The following is a 17517-nucleotide window of genomic DNA, read 5'->3' as shown; positions in this document are numbered from 1 at the left end:
ACATTCACAGTTCGTCAGTCATGTAGCTACTAAACAATTTTTTTTTTAAATTTAGTTACAACAAATAACATAGTAAAATTTCCAATGAATTCACTCATTGTAGAAATATGTTTTTTTGCTATTATTCTAAAACTTGTCATTCGACAGGGTAAAGGGAACAGCCAAGAGAAAAATGATTACTATTTATTTTAATTTTAAAAGAGTTTTCTTTAATAATTACTTGTTAGTAATCAATGCGATGCAATATAATTCTTAGGAAAACTAAATAATTATAAAACAAAGCCTGAATTATTAGATTTTTGTAACATCACTTATACTCGTGGAAAGAGTGTATTATTAACACTATTCTAATAATTTACCGTACCATATTTATATTTTTTCATACAAAATATAATTTTGATCATTGTTAAAGTGATACGATTAAATCACTGACTTGTTTGAAAATGGCAAGCATATTGTGAAGATTATTAATCAAACAAACCACATTATTGGGGTTTTGCATATATATAATTCAAGAACATCATTTACTTATATTTTCAATACGCGTTCCTTTCTGTCCATCCCATGTGACTTTAACTGGCTCACTAGCGGCCAATAACGTTGGTAAATCCAAATCTTCTACTTTTGGTAGCGGACATTGTCCTGTCAAAATGGTATGAGTCTCGGTACTATAACTTGAAGTTTCGGGTTCTAACCGACCTGGTTCCAGACTTAATCTGACAGTGACAGTATATCCATCACGTTCAGATAAAATTCCTTGTAAATTTAATGATTCCTGTTTTTCGATTTGATTTGACATCATTTTACCTAGTCGAGGTACACCACAAAAATGTTTAAGACTACATTTTTCCTTTATGCATTATAAGTACTTACTATTATGAATAAACTTTTAAATTTACATTTTTATAATCACTCAAAATTTCAGAAACTAACAGTAATAAAAAATTCAAGTTAGCCGTGATTTGAATCATTTATTTTGATTCATCATGAATTCATGCAATTTGAAATTAGGAGCGAATATCGAAACTTTGAGAATAAGTTAGTTACTATAAATTTACCTACAATTAAATTAATAAACAACAAATTGGTTTTATAATTGTCATCCTGAAAAAGAAGTTTATGTTTTTGCCAGAAAATACGATCCGCTAATTTTATTTGGCACCAAAATTGGGAAAAATATATTTGCGTATTGACTTTTCGTCAATGTTTCCTCAAAAACAGCTTTACCGATTTGAAAAATTTAAAAGCCAGTTGTTAGAATTCAATAAGGATTTGAATTGATTAGTTTTGCGAGACAATGCCATTTCTGTAGAATTGCCTGAATGAATTTTGATAATTCCAAAAATGTTCAAAAAATATGGGTTGGAAATCGCGCTGATTAGTTTTTGGCGAAGATCGGCCAAACCGTTTCTTCATAATTCATTGCTCAAAAAAATTCTTGACGATATTGATGAAATCTTAACTTAACTACCTAGAACTTTTTAAAATTTACAGTTTATTTTGAATTTGTTGCTTATTGTTCATTAATTAAGTTAATTTAATTAAATATTTATCAACTTGGAATATTGCAGATATTTGTTACGCCATGCACCAAATCTTTCTAATTACATGGCACTCCATAGAATTATATAGTTTCATCAAATTAATTTTTAACTAATAAATTTTCATTATTGTAAGTATTTAAGTGAGCAGCAAGTATTTAGAAATAATAATGGATAAAGGAGAAATGATTATATACATGCAACTTAATATAATTAGTCATTAAGTGAGATTAAACGCTGATATAATTACTTACTGTATTTTTATCATAAAATTATATTGATTCAATTTATTTATATCATATCTATTCGCTATTTCAGTATTTTGACTTATATTCAGATATTAATTTATATTATTTTTTTCAATGGATATACATTTTTTATCCTTGTTATTTTGTTCCTTTGTTATTAAGCACTATAATTATAAAAGTACTATATAAATACGATTAAATAAAAATCGAAAACAACAATGGTTAAAAAATAAAATATATAAAATCAGATCTGGAAGAAATATATAGATCAGAATCTGGAAAAAAATCATTGAAAATGTCTGATGATCTAGTAAAAGCTATAAAACCATTTAATGTAAGTTGTTCTTTACTTGGTTTTCATTACATCGAAGGTCATTCGGCAAATAGGAGCAAAAAGAAGTGGAACTGTTACAGATTTTGGAAGATTTAAAGTGTTCTTTTTTCATGATAACTTGGATTATTTTTACTGTCTATATCAGAATTGATGGAGGTGTGAAAATTAAGAACGTATTCAATCAAATTGACATTAGTCAATTTGTTGAAGCTCTTTTGAATATTACCAGAGATCTTTTGGTAAGCGACAAAAATAAATTTCTACTTAAAAATGCTTTAATAATTTCAAAATTTTATCATTTTTACGTGAGTTTCGGCTTTGCTCTGGAATAGAAAATTAAACTGTTAATACAATAATACAAATTAATACCAGGGTTGGTTATTTACCGTTATTTCCATAACATTATCTTTTATCTATGTTTTCTTTGAAAACTGACCTGATGTAGAAAATTTAAAAGTTGTTTGAACTCAGTTATCGACTAGCGTTGATTAGTTTTTACATTGTAATTGCCGGTTCAAAGAAAAAGGTTTCATCGACGTTTTCGCAAAATTTTTAAACTAATTCTGAAAATTTAAAAATCATTCAAAAATGTTTAATGTTAATTTCACAATTAACCGTATGTGCCGATATTTTTCATTCTAGTCTTTTTAAAAAAACAGATTAGTGTGCTGATTCGATTTTGAAGTGGCTTATGTATTTTTTAAAATTCATAAATACCATCAGATTCTAATAATTCTCGTAAAAAAATTAATAATAACTTTATTTTCATTCTAGGTGATCAGCATTTTTTGTTCAGAAATTTATAACAGTCAAAGATTAGGATCAGTGCTCGCCGACTTGCAAGAAATTTCTCATGCTTCACCTGGAAAACTTCATATAGGAAAAATTCGAAAAAATACTATAATATTTTTAAGTATCGGTATTTTGTTATCGGTACCACCAATGCTAGCTAGTTTTATTAGCGGATCTCTACAAAATATTTCACAACATTTAAACGCTATTTTACAATTTTGGAGTCCAATTTTAACATTTCTTTTCAAATGCAGATTAATATTATTTTGTTATTTGATTCGTCGAATGTTTGAAGTGATTAATGAGTCTTTGGTGACCATTACTGAAGAATTGAAACAGGTATGATTAAACAATTTTTCTAAATGCATTATTGTAAAAGTTTTTAAAAGCTATAATTAATATAAAAAAATTTAAAAAACTCATTTTTTTTAATAAAGGTTGAATTTATTAGACAATCTTTGTAAACGAACGGCTTAAACATTTGATAAAATTCTATAATGTTAAAATTAAAAAATAATTCGTTATTTATCTTTAGATTATCGCATTAAATTTAAAGACTCAATACTCAATTAATGGCGATGAAAGAAGGCTGACACAAATATATAAATTTGATTATACAAATATAGTTCTAAAAAAGCTCTTACAGTGCTATCAAGCCCATACAAAGCTGTGCAAGATGTCTGAACGCTTGAATTCCGTCTATCACTTTCCTATTATTATGTAAGTCACCATTATCTGAACAAATAATGAATGCCTTTTTTCATTTATACAATTTTAAAGAAATGGGCACAAAAGCTGTAACTAGCCTGTAGATAAATGGCTACTTTGTCAATTTTTTAACAAATGTATTTTTTTGTTGATATTAATTTTTGCTGTTGAGCACTGTTGTTTAGTTTACGATACCTGAATATAATTTTCAAGTATACGTTTTAAAAGGAGTTTTATAAAAAGTGTTATTATTATTTTTAATAGAAATTCATCAGTTTTTCTAAAATAACGTCTAGATAAGCTTACATGTGTAAAATTTAACTAATTTAAATTTTAATTTAATTTCTACGATGACGAAATTTAGCTGGAAATTTTACTTAACATAGTTAGATAGTTGTTTGTTGGATATGTATGATTTGTTATGATATAATTGGTTTGGTTTTTACGCTATAATTACTAAAATTCAAAATTGACCTTTGTGCCCCGCCCTACTATATATATATATATATATATATATATATATATATATATATACATATATTCAAAACACACAATATAATGTGCGTTTTATAGATAAATGTAGTAAACAAGATCTGCTAAAATAATACAATGTCAAAATTATACTATTTTTCAGATACTCTATGCAGAGTTTTCTAACAACAGTATCAAAATATTTCTTCGTATTTGTACATTATACAAATCATTTGGATTTACTGGATGTAGAAAAAGTCGGAGTATATTACGCCTACAGTTCTTTAGTATCACTCATAGTAGAGGCGAATTATTTCATTTGCGAAACGTCGTTTGTGGCAAACGCATGTCATAAGGTTGATAGAGAATGCTCCAAAACTGGGAAATTATTACATAAATTGAAACCTTGTGGGAAAAATGAACAAATCAAGAATCTGGTATATATTTATTATATGAAGAAGAAAAGATTGTTAAATAGAATCGACCTAAAATTAAGTGAGAACTGGTGGTGCATGGCATCGTGCCTTAAGGCAAATATCTGGAAAATTAATTAAAAATTAAAAGAGCTTTAAAATTTTTGAAAACTTGGAAAAATTTAGATTTCTGAAAATATTGAAATTTTTGAAAAATTTTACTATTTTGAAAAATTTGAATTTTTTTTTATTGAATTTTTTTGGAAATTTTGAACTTTTTTTTTCAAAGAGACAAAATATCGAAGCGAGTGAGCGCCGCGTTGTTGTCTAACGGATAAACATTGGTACGGAACACATAGAAATGTAAAAAAATGTACTTATTATTAAAATCTCTATAAAATATCTGATGACTTTATGTGCTAGGTCTTAAGATCATTTTTGATCGCCAAATGGCTTTTTTTAATTGTTTATTAGATCTCCGTCACCGCTGGACCTGCGTTCCCAGAAAGTTAATCAGTCGTCTTTTCGTCAATACAAATATAATTTTTGTTGAATCAGGCAAATCGGACGGTCCGTATCTTCGAACCGGCTGAACCTGTCTTTTCCAAAAACTAGTCAGCACGTCTGCCCGTCGGTACAAATCGAATTTTTTTGAATTATTCAAAACGGTAGATCCGTGTTCCCGAAATCGTCGAGGAAAATTTGTATCCGCATATACATACATACATACTACACACACAAACATATATCTTTCAGAAACCTTTGAAACATAAAGATGTGCAAAAAAAAATTATTTTCTATTATTGCTATAACTTACCCCACGGGAAGGCAAACAAATCATTTTGGGAAAATATATGATAATAAAATGTTAAATATTTGGCAGAGCAGATAATTCAAATGCAAAAGTAATAAAATTCTATTAATTAGACTGCTTTTTTATTCATAATATATTAGTGAAAGGTAATCATCAATTTGCTTCTGAAAAGAAAAATCGATTTAATTTGAGCAATGACAACATAATCAAAAAGATTTATAGATTAGTTTTTTTTTTTTGAGATTTCAATCACTTTCTCCGCCAGTAGTTGAAATTTGAAAAAGCGATTCCAAAGTCAATTTCCTATAAATTATATAGTCTAAAATGTTTTTAATTGGATTAAAAATCATTATATTTACGTGAAAAAAGGCTGTAAAAACAAGACTATTTTGCACATCTTGATAGTATGGTGAAAATTTTGATATGTTCAATTTTATAAACAAAATCACTTTGATAGCGTGCAAAAGTATTATTTATTATTTGACACCGCGGCCGATGCTCTGAGACTGTATCAATGTGTCTTAGCTCTTTTTATGCAAATAAGTTTATATATGAATCAATTAATAATTTTTCCCTGATTTTAATGTGACTAGTTTATAACTTATAGAATATGTTAGTTTAATTATATTTTATCTGTAGTTATGAATGATATTAACAAGTATTAAGCAAACACCATTATTTACCACCGCAATGCTTTTTGAATTATTGAGATATTTAGTTCATTTCTGGATTTTTTTTTCATATAATGTAAACGAGAATGTTATTAATATTTTAAAAAAAATTAAAAATATACGTCACTAAGTTTTATACATTGGTTCCATATCATAAAATTATCTATACTTCCTTTCATCCTAAATTATTATTATTATTGAATATATATTTATATTCGAAAAACATGCATACAATATAATTTACCAATAATTGACGCTTACTATAATGCATTTTACAGATGGAATTATGGTCTTTACAATTGATTCACTACAACGTACACTTTACAGCTGGAGGACTATTTCGATTCAATTCCAGCTTCATTTTTTCGGTAGGTATATTATTGATAAACCAATTTGTTCAAAAAGTTTGTTAATTTTTATATGTGAATTTTTTTATAGATATTTGGATCCATCGTCACTTACGTCGTTGTGCTTATTCAGTTCTATTTGAATAATCAGAAAAATTAACAAAATTAAATAACCCAAACTTATTCATCATCAAGCTAAACAATTTAAAATCTTTTTAACTGTTTTTAACTTCCCTAAGGAGAACTAAATTTATGTTTTCTCCGTTTGAGACCGCAGATCATTCGGGTTTGGGATCAAATAGGAAAAAATATGTGTGTATGTATATGAGCCAAAATTTGGACTCGCGTTGATTTGTTTTACGCAACAATTGGCCGAGCAAAAAAGTGCTAAAATTTTTGTCCACGTTTTACCCAAAAATCTTGAACCAATTTTTAAAATTCATAAACCGTTAAAAAAAATATCGGTGTTCACAAAAAAATATTTTCATAAATATTATAGGTGGTAAACGGAATTTCTAGGTAAGCGCTTAAAAAACGCAAATAGTAAGTGTTTAATGTATGTAATTTTCTAAGTTAATATTTTGTGAAATATTGTTTAATCACAAATTTAATGTTTATATAACATATATAGTGAATGCATTACCATAACCTTATACCATGGATTATTGAATTTTCTGTTTTTAACATTAAGATTAAAAAAATTTTCTGGTAAATAAAGGCTAAAATTGCATCCGAAACGTAAGTATGTAAAATAAATTGATTGATGCTATAACCGAATATTAGACTATGTTAATGCATATGTCAATTCTTAATTAAAATAGAAAAAAGCGTTACTTGACGATATTAAGACTTGAATGTTTAAAAATATGATAAAACTGGACAAATAATTATTTTAAAAACCTGAAAATAAAGTTGAAAACCACGTTACCCATAGATAAGGACGATGAAGAAATGACGATATCGGGCGTAAAGCTTTAACAAAACGACGCTGATGGCGCACTATGCGTGACAGATGACAGTTTTATTACCCCGCCTGTCCCAAAGATGTTCCTAAATTTAAAGCGAGATTATTATTTCGGGCAACACTACAATTTAAGCCGGATAAAAATTTTCCAGCAGACATTTTATTAGTGAACTTGAGTTGCGTGGGTTTGACTAAATAATTAAAATGGGTGTTGAAATTGAAACTATTAAGCCTGGAGATGGTGAGTGTTCATAGGATTATTGTTCATATGAAATGTGCAATTGAAATAAAAATTAATTATTTTATAATTTGCTTGTCTCGGAAATGATCAATGTTTACGTTCCGCCTTGAACTTTAATTGTTGCAGAAGCGCCCTAAAAACGACTTGTGAAATATATTAAATATGTATAAATGTGTATGGCTTTATCCATAATTTATTTATTTGATGGTTATTAGTGATTAAAATCTAAATATTTAATGTAGATTATGAATTAAATTTTTTTTCGTTTTGGCGTAGGCCGGCACTACGAAACGCATGTAATTACCGAATTAATTAAATCTGTATGAGCTGTAAAGTGCAATATCTTTCATAGTCATTAAAACACATACATAAATATTATCACTCAATTAACGTTATCTTGTCCGCCATCCAGAAAGTCAATGTCATAGAGCATCAATTAAATAACTAAATAAAACAATTAAATGTGATTTTTAATCCAGGAACCACTTATCCCAAAACTGGTCAAACTGTAGTTGTTCACTACACTGGTACCTTGACAAATGGTACACAATTTGATTCATCACGCACAAGAGGTCAACCTTTCAAGTTCAAAATTGGCAAAGGTGATGTTATTAAAGGATGGGACCAGGGTGTAGCCCAGGTTGGTATTTCACTTTTACTATTTTATAAGTATATAAAATAAGTGCTATAGCTTCTGACTATAATCTAATAATACTGATAAATGTTTGTGAGAAAATTATTAATTCTAAAATAAAATTAATAAACTATTTAGTTCGATTTGTGTAATGTGTATTAAAATCATTTGTTTTTCAGATGTCCGTCGGTCAACGTGCCAAATTAACCTGCTCTCCTGATTTTGCTTACGGGTCTCGTGGACACCCAGGAATCATTCCACCAAATGCTACATTGATTTTTGATGTAGAATTACTTCGTGTAGAGTAAAGTGTTCTAACTAAATGTTTTTAACTTATTTGCATTTATGCTGCAACTTATACCTCAATCACTATCAAATATTGATACTCCAATATTATGAACAATTCATCAATTTTAGTGTTTCTTCTTCTGTAAAGATAAATTAAATATGATTTAAAAAAATGCATTTTGATTTTTAATTCAAAACTATCTAGCAAATTCTAAAATTTTCTGCAAAAATTAATAATCTGACTTAATTGGCAAATTGTTAACTTTGTCATGTTATTGATATTCAAATTACTATTAACTTAAATGTAGACATATTTATAGGCACTTGTTTTTTTAACAAATTTTTTTAATTCTAAATTCAGAAAAATACTTACCTCTTACCTGGAGATTTTGTTCATAAATTTATTTTAATTGACTTATATTAATTTTTTTGTCTTGCATTTGATGTGAAATTTCTTTTTATCTAAATGCTTCTCACACTATAAAGATTGTGGATTCGATTTCGTGAATTTTGGTAGGGTATTAAAAATAATTTAATTGTAGGTTGATATAAATATATAACAGAACCTATCTAGAAAAATTAAGTTTGATGTACAAAATAGTTGACTGAATAGTTATGAACTATTTCTGTAGTAAAAATTCTGATTATCTTATCATTGAAAGCATATGTACCATAAGTGTGTGGTTGATCCTCGTTTTGGGGAAAATGAAACAAAGTATATACAAAACTGTCAAAATTATGATATAAAGATAGTTAAGAAGATAAAGTTTGTGCACCATTTTTCAAATAAAGTGCTAAATATATAACATTTTTCAAAGAAAAATATATGGAAAAAGGATTGGTTTGAACAAAATTGCATAAAACATCCAATTCGCATAGAAATAGAAATGTACAGAGTTGAATGCAGAAGGTATGAAGACATGGAGAAACTATTTTATTAGAAATAAATGAGGTAGTACAGAAAAGAAACATGTTTTCCTATAAGCCATAGCGGAATGAATTTGCAATAGGATATTTTTAACTTCTACAATTTATAATTATTAGTCACAAGTCTACATATTTAATTTACAAATTATCCCTGTTTTTCAGCATTTTAATGTTTAATTGGATAAATGCACATTTTACCCATATTTATTTATAAGAAGGGGCAGTAGTTAAAGCCAGTTATGAATCCATCATATTCTAATATTGTCTAGGGTTAGAGCAATATTATTAAAGCTAGTATTATTAATGGCAAGTATGTAAATTTTTTTCTGGAAAATTTGCTTTTGAAAGTTTTTTCTGACAAGTTTAATGCAGATATGATAAAAATTGCTTTTAAATAATTTTTAGAGGTTTGAAAACTATTTGATAAGGAAATATAATAAAAATAAAAGGTAATAAACTTATTAAATTCATAATGATTTGTTTGTTATATATAACTTCAATGTATTTTCATTATAAGTATTTCATTTTCTATTTTCTCTGCATTTTGAATGTTAAATGTTTGAAAATTAAAGCGCACTCACTATGTGCTATTATTAAAGATATTTTTATTTTATTATATATATTTTTGTAAATTTAGGTAAATAGAAATTTTATTTTTAAGACACCTCCTAATTATATAACAAAAAATTGTAAAAAGTGAAATTATGTAAAGCATATTATCTAATGCATACGAACCGAATCATATTACATTTTTAAATAAACCGCTCATAAAAATTTATTTTGGTATATCTTCGATAATAATATACTTAATTATAGTCAATCAAATTAATTAGAAAAACTTAGATATTTGCTATAAAGTGAATCAATTTAGACAGAATATATAAAATATATATTAATTAATTTTTTTTATTTTATCCAAATGTCAAGATTAATAGTACAATTATTTCAACACAGGCAACACCATGCACATCGCCGAGCTGATATTCGAGTTCGTGTTCGCCCAGTTGGCGGGATCTGACAGAAGCAGAGAAATCGTACTGGTGACAGCAAATTCGATTTCTGTGAATTTTGGAGTGCAATCAATAATAAAAAGTGGGTGTTCAATTAATTTTACTTGTGTTATTATGATTAAATTGCACTTTACGAGTTAAATGTTTACGCTTGCCTGTCCTTGATGTATTTCCATTATGAATCGATTTAATCTTATTTTCATTACTTCGATTCAATGTGTGAATATGTAAAATTTGTTTTGTGTTATCACGTATAATTTTATGAAAACAGTTGGATCAGGATAATAAGTTTTTGCAAGTAGAAACTACATTTATCGATTTTATTTTGCATGCTTTGAGTATATTGTAAGATGAGATTTAGTACTAGCTTTAGTCATAAATTATACATGCAAGGGAACTATTATAATTGTGTAATTATTGAACGATGAACTATGAAGTGATTGATAATGCATTTTAATGAACATTTACTTTTGGCATTTGTGACTATTATTTAGTAGCATCAACAAAACTTGTTAACAATTTTTAAGACCTAACTAATAATAGGAAAATGCAATGATGCTCTTTTTTCAGATTAAACAATCTCGAAGATTTAGATGAAAATTATGAATATATTGAATATTATGCCAATAATTACTTGTTTGTTTGAATATCAATTTTATGTTCGTCATATTACGTCATGACTGCTCGACAGGGTTTCTACAGAATTAATAAAATTATATTACCAATTTCCGTCAATAAGTTGCTAGAAGTAATGTACTTCATCCGATGCTTGTACTGTTAAAAAATAAGCTATTAAAATTTATAACTATTTTATGCCGTTCAAAATATTTGACTTTTTCGTGTCAATAAATTTTCTAATTTTTTAAAACATTCTTGATTCGTTACTTAAACTGTTGCTCTTTATCCCGTTAAAATTAGCGTAATAGTTCATTTGATACATAAAGTGTCGAAAAGAGCAAAAAAAATGAATTTTTTGCACAGGTAATCATGTGCTTGTTTAGCATTGTTGTATGTTTTTGCAGGTTCTTAAAAGCCTTTCTAGTTCGTTCATATTTTATATTTTAATTATATATATATGATCACCCGAAAAATAATTTTTTAAATCTTACAAAATTTGAGAAATTAGTAAAATCGCTGTTGACGCTTTTGTTGTTTCCATTACAATTCAATAATTACACTAAATATTGAAATATTAAATTTTCAATATACGACTTCAAAATTTTGAAATTTTCGACAAATATCAAAAACAAGTTCACTATTTTTGACGATTGCTCGTATAGATAGTATAAGGAGGCTTCCATTAATCACGTGAACGGAATTTTAAGGATTTTTGAACCCCTCCCTACACCTTGGTGATACGTGGTGATATTCAAAATTACCTCCCTCCCCCTCCAAACATCACGTGTATGTTTAGTTGCGTGAAAAAACTAAAATTTTTGATTTTTTTTTTAAAAAATGTTTGTTTTTTTTTAAAAGAAATCAGTTGAAAGTAAATACACGTGATATCTTACTATACCCCTCCCTCCCTCGTGATATTTCGTGTTTTTTTTTTTGTAACACCACCCCTCTCCCTAAAGACCTCACGTGATTAATAGACGCCCCCTAAGGGGTTCACACTTGAATTTAAACTTACGACATATAGCCAGAAATAACAAGAAAGATTCATTTCAATACTCCTATGTTTTTGGGTCAAAAACGCCCAAAACCCGAAAATAAGTCTGATCAGAATTACTAATTTTTTTGGTATTTTATGTTAAAAAATCGTTCGGAATGAGGTGCAGCTCTTAGAATTTATCATGAATATTATAAAATTACTTTTCTTTAAATATTAATTATGTATAAGCTTGACAAGAGCCTGAAATAATATTTATTATTATTGATTGCGGCTTGCTTATGAATAAATAAATAAATAAATAAATATGAAGTTGGAAATCTGCTACCAAAAATGTATGTATCTTAATCCAGTCATTTAAGCTTAAATTAGGTCAGAACCTCGGAATTCGATATACCCAGCTGTAATTCTGTAGATACTTGTATTTTGCACACTAAAAGTTGTCTCAAAACCTACATATGGCAGAGTGTTCGCAGCATGTTTTGAGACAACTTTTAGGGAGCAAAATACAAGTATTTACAGAATTACAGATGGGTATCTTACTATAATGACTGGACTATCCAAATACATAAGATTTCGAGATATACGACTTATATGAAGTGTTGAAATTTTCGAAATTTTTCAAAAAAAATATTACAATTTCAAAGGGGGCTCGGACTAGAATCTACATGTACCTCATACAATAGCCAGCAATGACAATAAGAAAGTTTTATTTCAATATTCCTAATAAGGTATTAATAATTATAAGAGCGAATCTTCATGATTTGTTTTCATAAACCCCATGATTGATTTTTAAGAATTATGTTGTGCAAAAAGTGTTATTGGCGCGATTAATGTTGATTGACATTGTAAATTTTGTAATTTAGTTACCATCAATAAGTCATCATCTTGGCACTCACTCAGTTAAAATATAGAATTTATTTAGCTAGATATTTTCATGTTACTTTTTTAATGTTGTATTTCCCATCTAAATTATGAGATTATGAATCCAATGTACATTCGATATAAATCCGATCCCTTTTTAATCCTCTGCATATGATTTAGTTAGTATGGAATTGTTATCTGTATTAATCATTTCGATTCACACATGTTTACAGATAACGGGATATTCGACAGTCTTATGTGGCATTGAAATTTCGATTCGAACAAAGTTTTTCGATCATTTGAAAGACACCGAAATAAGGTTTATAATTATCAACTTTTTTATTACAATTATTATTTTGTATTAATGACACAATTTTATGATTTGATAAATATTTTTGTATCATTCTATTGAATTGAAAAATTTTATTCATTAAATCATTATTGAAAGAAATATATATTAGATTTTTTATGTTTTGATTGTATGAATAATTAGCATTTTTAATTATTTTTAGATACCAAATTTTTTAGGTACGTATAGCAATAATTCTTAAATGGTTGATATTTAAAAATATTAGGAAAAGCATTCTATTTTTTTCCATCTCTTTACGCTTTTTCATTAATTTTATAAAAGAATTACAGCAAGCAGAATAGGGTTTGTCGGTTTTAAAAAAAAAAGTTTTTTGACGATAATTATGAAATTAGCGGAAAATCGGTTTTTACTGTTTAAATAGAAAATGACAGATATACTAGATGGAAGCAACCGTTTTGATACTTGGAATCATATCGGTTCCATAAAATTTGGAACCATATCAGTCTGTTATAGTTCTCAGAAAAGTTTTGTTATCTTTTGTCTAATGTATATATTAATTTAGATTATTATATTAATAGATATATTAATTTAGATCAAAGCGACTTCGCGTTGAAGGAGTGAATTGCTTTACTCAAACTTTAAAGAGTTTTCAGCCCTAGAAACCGCAATTAAAAGAACAGTTTAAAAATGATTAAACTAAGTTCGGTTGGAAGTGGGAGAGTATTTTCTATTTCGTAAAATTTTGTACATAGGACATTTCTAAATAACAAATCGATAGACGTCCTCAGCTTTCAGCAATCATATTTCATTAAACCAAAAAATAATTTAAAATTTGAAATTAATTAATTGAAATTGTTCGAGACAATAAACTCGGGGTTTATTAATTGTTTTAAAAACTAAAATTAACATTGAGAAGTATGTATCAATATGTATCTAATATTTTCATTTAATTACAAGTTAAGTTTTTTGTTACTTAAAAATGTATTATATTTATTAAATTGAACTCTTTTCTTTCACTATCATAAAAATAACGAATAATCATTTTCAAAATTCTTCAATCCAGATCAACTATTATTACTCTGTTCTACTAATTAAGATTAAAACTAGCTGTAAGTGCAATTCTGTCTTGAGGCAATTATGGCATCGTACCTTAAGGCAAATTGCTGGAACTTCCCGTACCGTAGCAAAATGTTCGAGGAATACTGAATGTTTTCAAATAGATTACACCTAAGTCTGTTTTTACACGGAGATTGGTTCCAGAAGAATCCGTGTAAAAAAAAAAACGTGTAAAAAAAGACATTGATCTTATACAAAAATGGGTGATTTGTTCCTAATCTCTAAAACCTATTAAAATTGGTGAAAAACAAGAATTTTTAAGAACAAGAATTAAATTAGTGCTATTCACATTTGCTTTGACCAGTAAAAATTGTTTGTACACGCTAAAGGGGAATTCACTTAAATCTTTAAGCTAGTGTTCGCAAACTATCGATACTATCGATGGTTTCAGACTTTTTTCTTTCATAAATACTTTTTTGTGATATGAACATACTTCGCAAAAATTTAATTTGACAAAAAAAAATTAGGTACATAAAATTTCAAATCGTGCTAAATGGAATAAATTCGTGTAAAAAATTTAAAAATATTCAATTTTCAAACCGTGTTATATCAAAACCGTGTACAAAAAGACCGTGTAAAAACAGACTTAGGTGTATTATAAATATTGTATCATTGTCTAATATTTATAAGAATTATATAAACTGAATTGCAAAGTTGAAATTATTTGTAAAGTATATTAGAACTATAGTCAGAATTAAAAATAAAATCTGAATTATTTTCGATATACAAAAAATTGAAAAAAAAAAAAAATTTTTTTTCCAAAATCAACTATTTTGTTAAGACAAGCAGAGAGTTCTTTGAATCATTTAAATCGGACGCTTCGTTCTTTCAAAAACTGCCATTTTTTACATATTTAGCTCCGTATCTTCGAAATGGCTGAGCCTGCCTTTGGCAAAAACTGATAAACACTTCTCCCAATCATTACTAATTAAATGTTTTTTAGATCATTCAAATCGAATACTCCGTTCTCTCAAAAAGTTGATTTCTATTTTCTGCATTCTTTGCTCCGTATCTCCGGAGGCTGGACCTGCCTTTGCCAAAAACTAATCAGCTCTTTTCCCTATGAATAGGAATCGAATGTTTTTTGAACCATTCAAATCGGTTGATCCGTACGCCCGAAAACGTGGGCGAAAATTTGTATTCATACATACACACGCACACACACACACACACACATCCATTTTTTCTGAGGTATGCCAAAATGTTCAGAAACCTTCAAAACGTCGAGAAATGTGAAAATTTTCAATTTCGATTTTCAGCCCATTACAGTAACTTACCCTACGGGAAGTTAATAAATTTGTTTACTATTTATAAAATTGAACATTAAATAAATACAGTCAAAAGTTGCTTTAAATCACACTAAATTTACAGATAATTTTTTGATTACAGAATATTTGAGCAAAAATGGATTTTTTAAATAAAATTCGAAAACAGGTTTTCTGGAAAATTTGCAATTCTAAAACCGGTTTTCTAAAATGTCGGTTTTTGTATAAACCCTAATGCAGAATAATCAATATCTAGTAAAAATCTTTCTAACTAATATGTATGACTTGTAATTATGTAATTTTATGCACCAAAACGGGTTATTTACGAAGATTGTTTATTCTTTGATAACAAATAAACATTACACTCGTTACTATATTTATTTTATATTTAATAATGATTTCATTTTTTACTCTATATTTTGGTTTAACATTTTGTTTTACTTCAGTTTTAACTTTTTATCTATTTCTTATTAGATTTGTTTCTTATTAAATTTATCATCTCATGACTTGTTGGATTTTCAGCTTGATTTTTTTTTCGTTTATATATATTTTTCAACTTATCCAGAATTATTACTTTTAAAAAGATTGGAAATCAATTAATGTTTTTTAGTTTACATTATGTGAAGTATCAATAATATCAAAACAAAATTAATGTTCTTATAAGATTAATTTTAAGTAATTGGTTTGCACAGGAAATTTTCTCTTCAAAACAAGATTTTGATAAAGAAATATCTTTATAAAAATAGCAATACCAATAGAATTGTATGTGAGAAAAATATTTATTAAGTTTTGTTTTTGTTTTGATGACGCAATGTCGTCAAATCCGTCATTGTTTATAATAATGGCTTCGATATGAGCAATCAAGTTCAAGAACTTGATTTTTGTATATGAGTGTATTGCAGAAGAAATTAAGGATTATTTATAATAAGAATCCTAAATAAAACATACTTTAATCATTATATTCCAATTAGAAACCGTTTTGGTTCTAATGTATATTGAGAACATGAATTTATTGAATAATGCTTAAGAAATAATACTTCTTTTTTTTAAATTCCCACTAGTATGTCATATTCTAAAGTGCATATGATAATTATTGTTATAATGAAATTATTTGTTACTGCAAATAGTATTATTAAATGCATAATTCTGTTATACGTATTCCAGTTTGTCTTCGCATAAATTGAGACAAGATATTTTCAAAAAATACACTTACTTCATAATACAGATTATAAATATACTTTTATAAATTTAGCCATACCTATGCGTTAGAGCCGTCCATTAATCACGTGATTGATTTTTAAGGATTTTTGAACCCCATACTCCTTGATGATTAAAGTGATATTTAAATTTACCACTCTTTCGGCCACTTAACATGATGTGTATTTTCACTTATAAGTTTCCAAATTTGAAAAATTTTTGAACCATTTTGATTTTTTTGCGTGATATCTCACTAGACCTCTTTAGGTCTCGAGTGATTGATAGACGGCTCCTTTTGTGGTATTTTGAAGTATAGTCATAGCTATATACCATTATGAATTTAAGTAAATTACATAAAGAAACCGCAATTTTTACTAATATATACTAATAATACTAGTGCAATAATACTAATGTTTGCATTTTTAACTTCCCGTAGGGCAAGTTATAGTAATCGCAAAAAAATCGAAAATGAAAATTTTTATATATCTTTACGTTTCAGAGGTTTCTGAACATTTTGGCATACCTTAGAAAAAATGGATGTGTGTGTGTGTGTGTGTGTGTGTATGTGTGTGTGTATGTATGTATGTATGTGTGTGTATGTATGTGCGGATACAAATTTTCGTCGACGATTTCGGGAACACGGATCAACCGATTTGAATAATTCAAAAAACATTCGATCCGTATTGATAAGGAGACGTGCTGATTAGTTTTTGGCAAAGGCAGGTCAAGCCGTTCCGAAGATACGGGGCA

At 27.4% G+C, this 17517-nt stretch overlaps 2 protein-coding genes across 4 annotated transcripts in view; both read left to right on the top strand.

Moving 5' to 3' along the window:
* The first annotated feature begins 7408 nt into the window (after window positions 1–7408).
* LOC113371599 (12 kDa FK506-binding protein-like) lies at window positions 7409–8581 on the top strand. Its single transcript, XM_026612236.1, has 3 exons — window positions 7409–7544; window positions 8024–8184; window positions 8358–8581. Exons 1-3 carry the CDS (start codon window positions 7508–7510, stop codon window positions 8484–8486), a joined length of 327 nt encoding a protein of 108 aa, XP_026468021.1. The 5' UTR covers window positions 7409–7507; the 3' UTR covers window positions 8487–8581.
* Window positions 8582–10401: 1820 nt separating this feature from the next.
* The window catches only part of LOC113371598 (V-type proton ATPase 116 kDa subunit a), a gene marked incomplete at its 3' end in the record, with an annotated part of 28315 nt that continues 21199 nt past the window's right edge, over window positions 10402–17517 (top strand). For all 3 annotated transcript variants that reach the window (XM_026612232.1, XM_026612233.1, XM_026612231.1), the window contains 1 exon segment: window positions 10402–10485.

This window comes from Ctenocephalides felis, unplaced genomic scaffold (assembly GCF_003426905.1).
Source record: "Ctenocephalides felis isolate EL2017-DRISC unplaced genomic scaffold, ASM342690v1 CF-g0.4_SCAFFOLD_01492, whole genome shotgun sequence".
NCBI lineage: Eukaryota > Metazoa > Arthropoda > Insecta > Siphonaptera > Pulicidae > Ctenocephalides > Ctenocephalides felis.
This window is presented reverse-complemented; position numbering and strand designations above follow the sequence as displayed.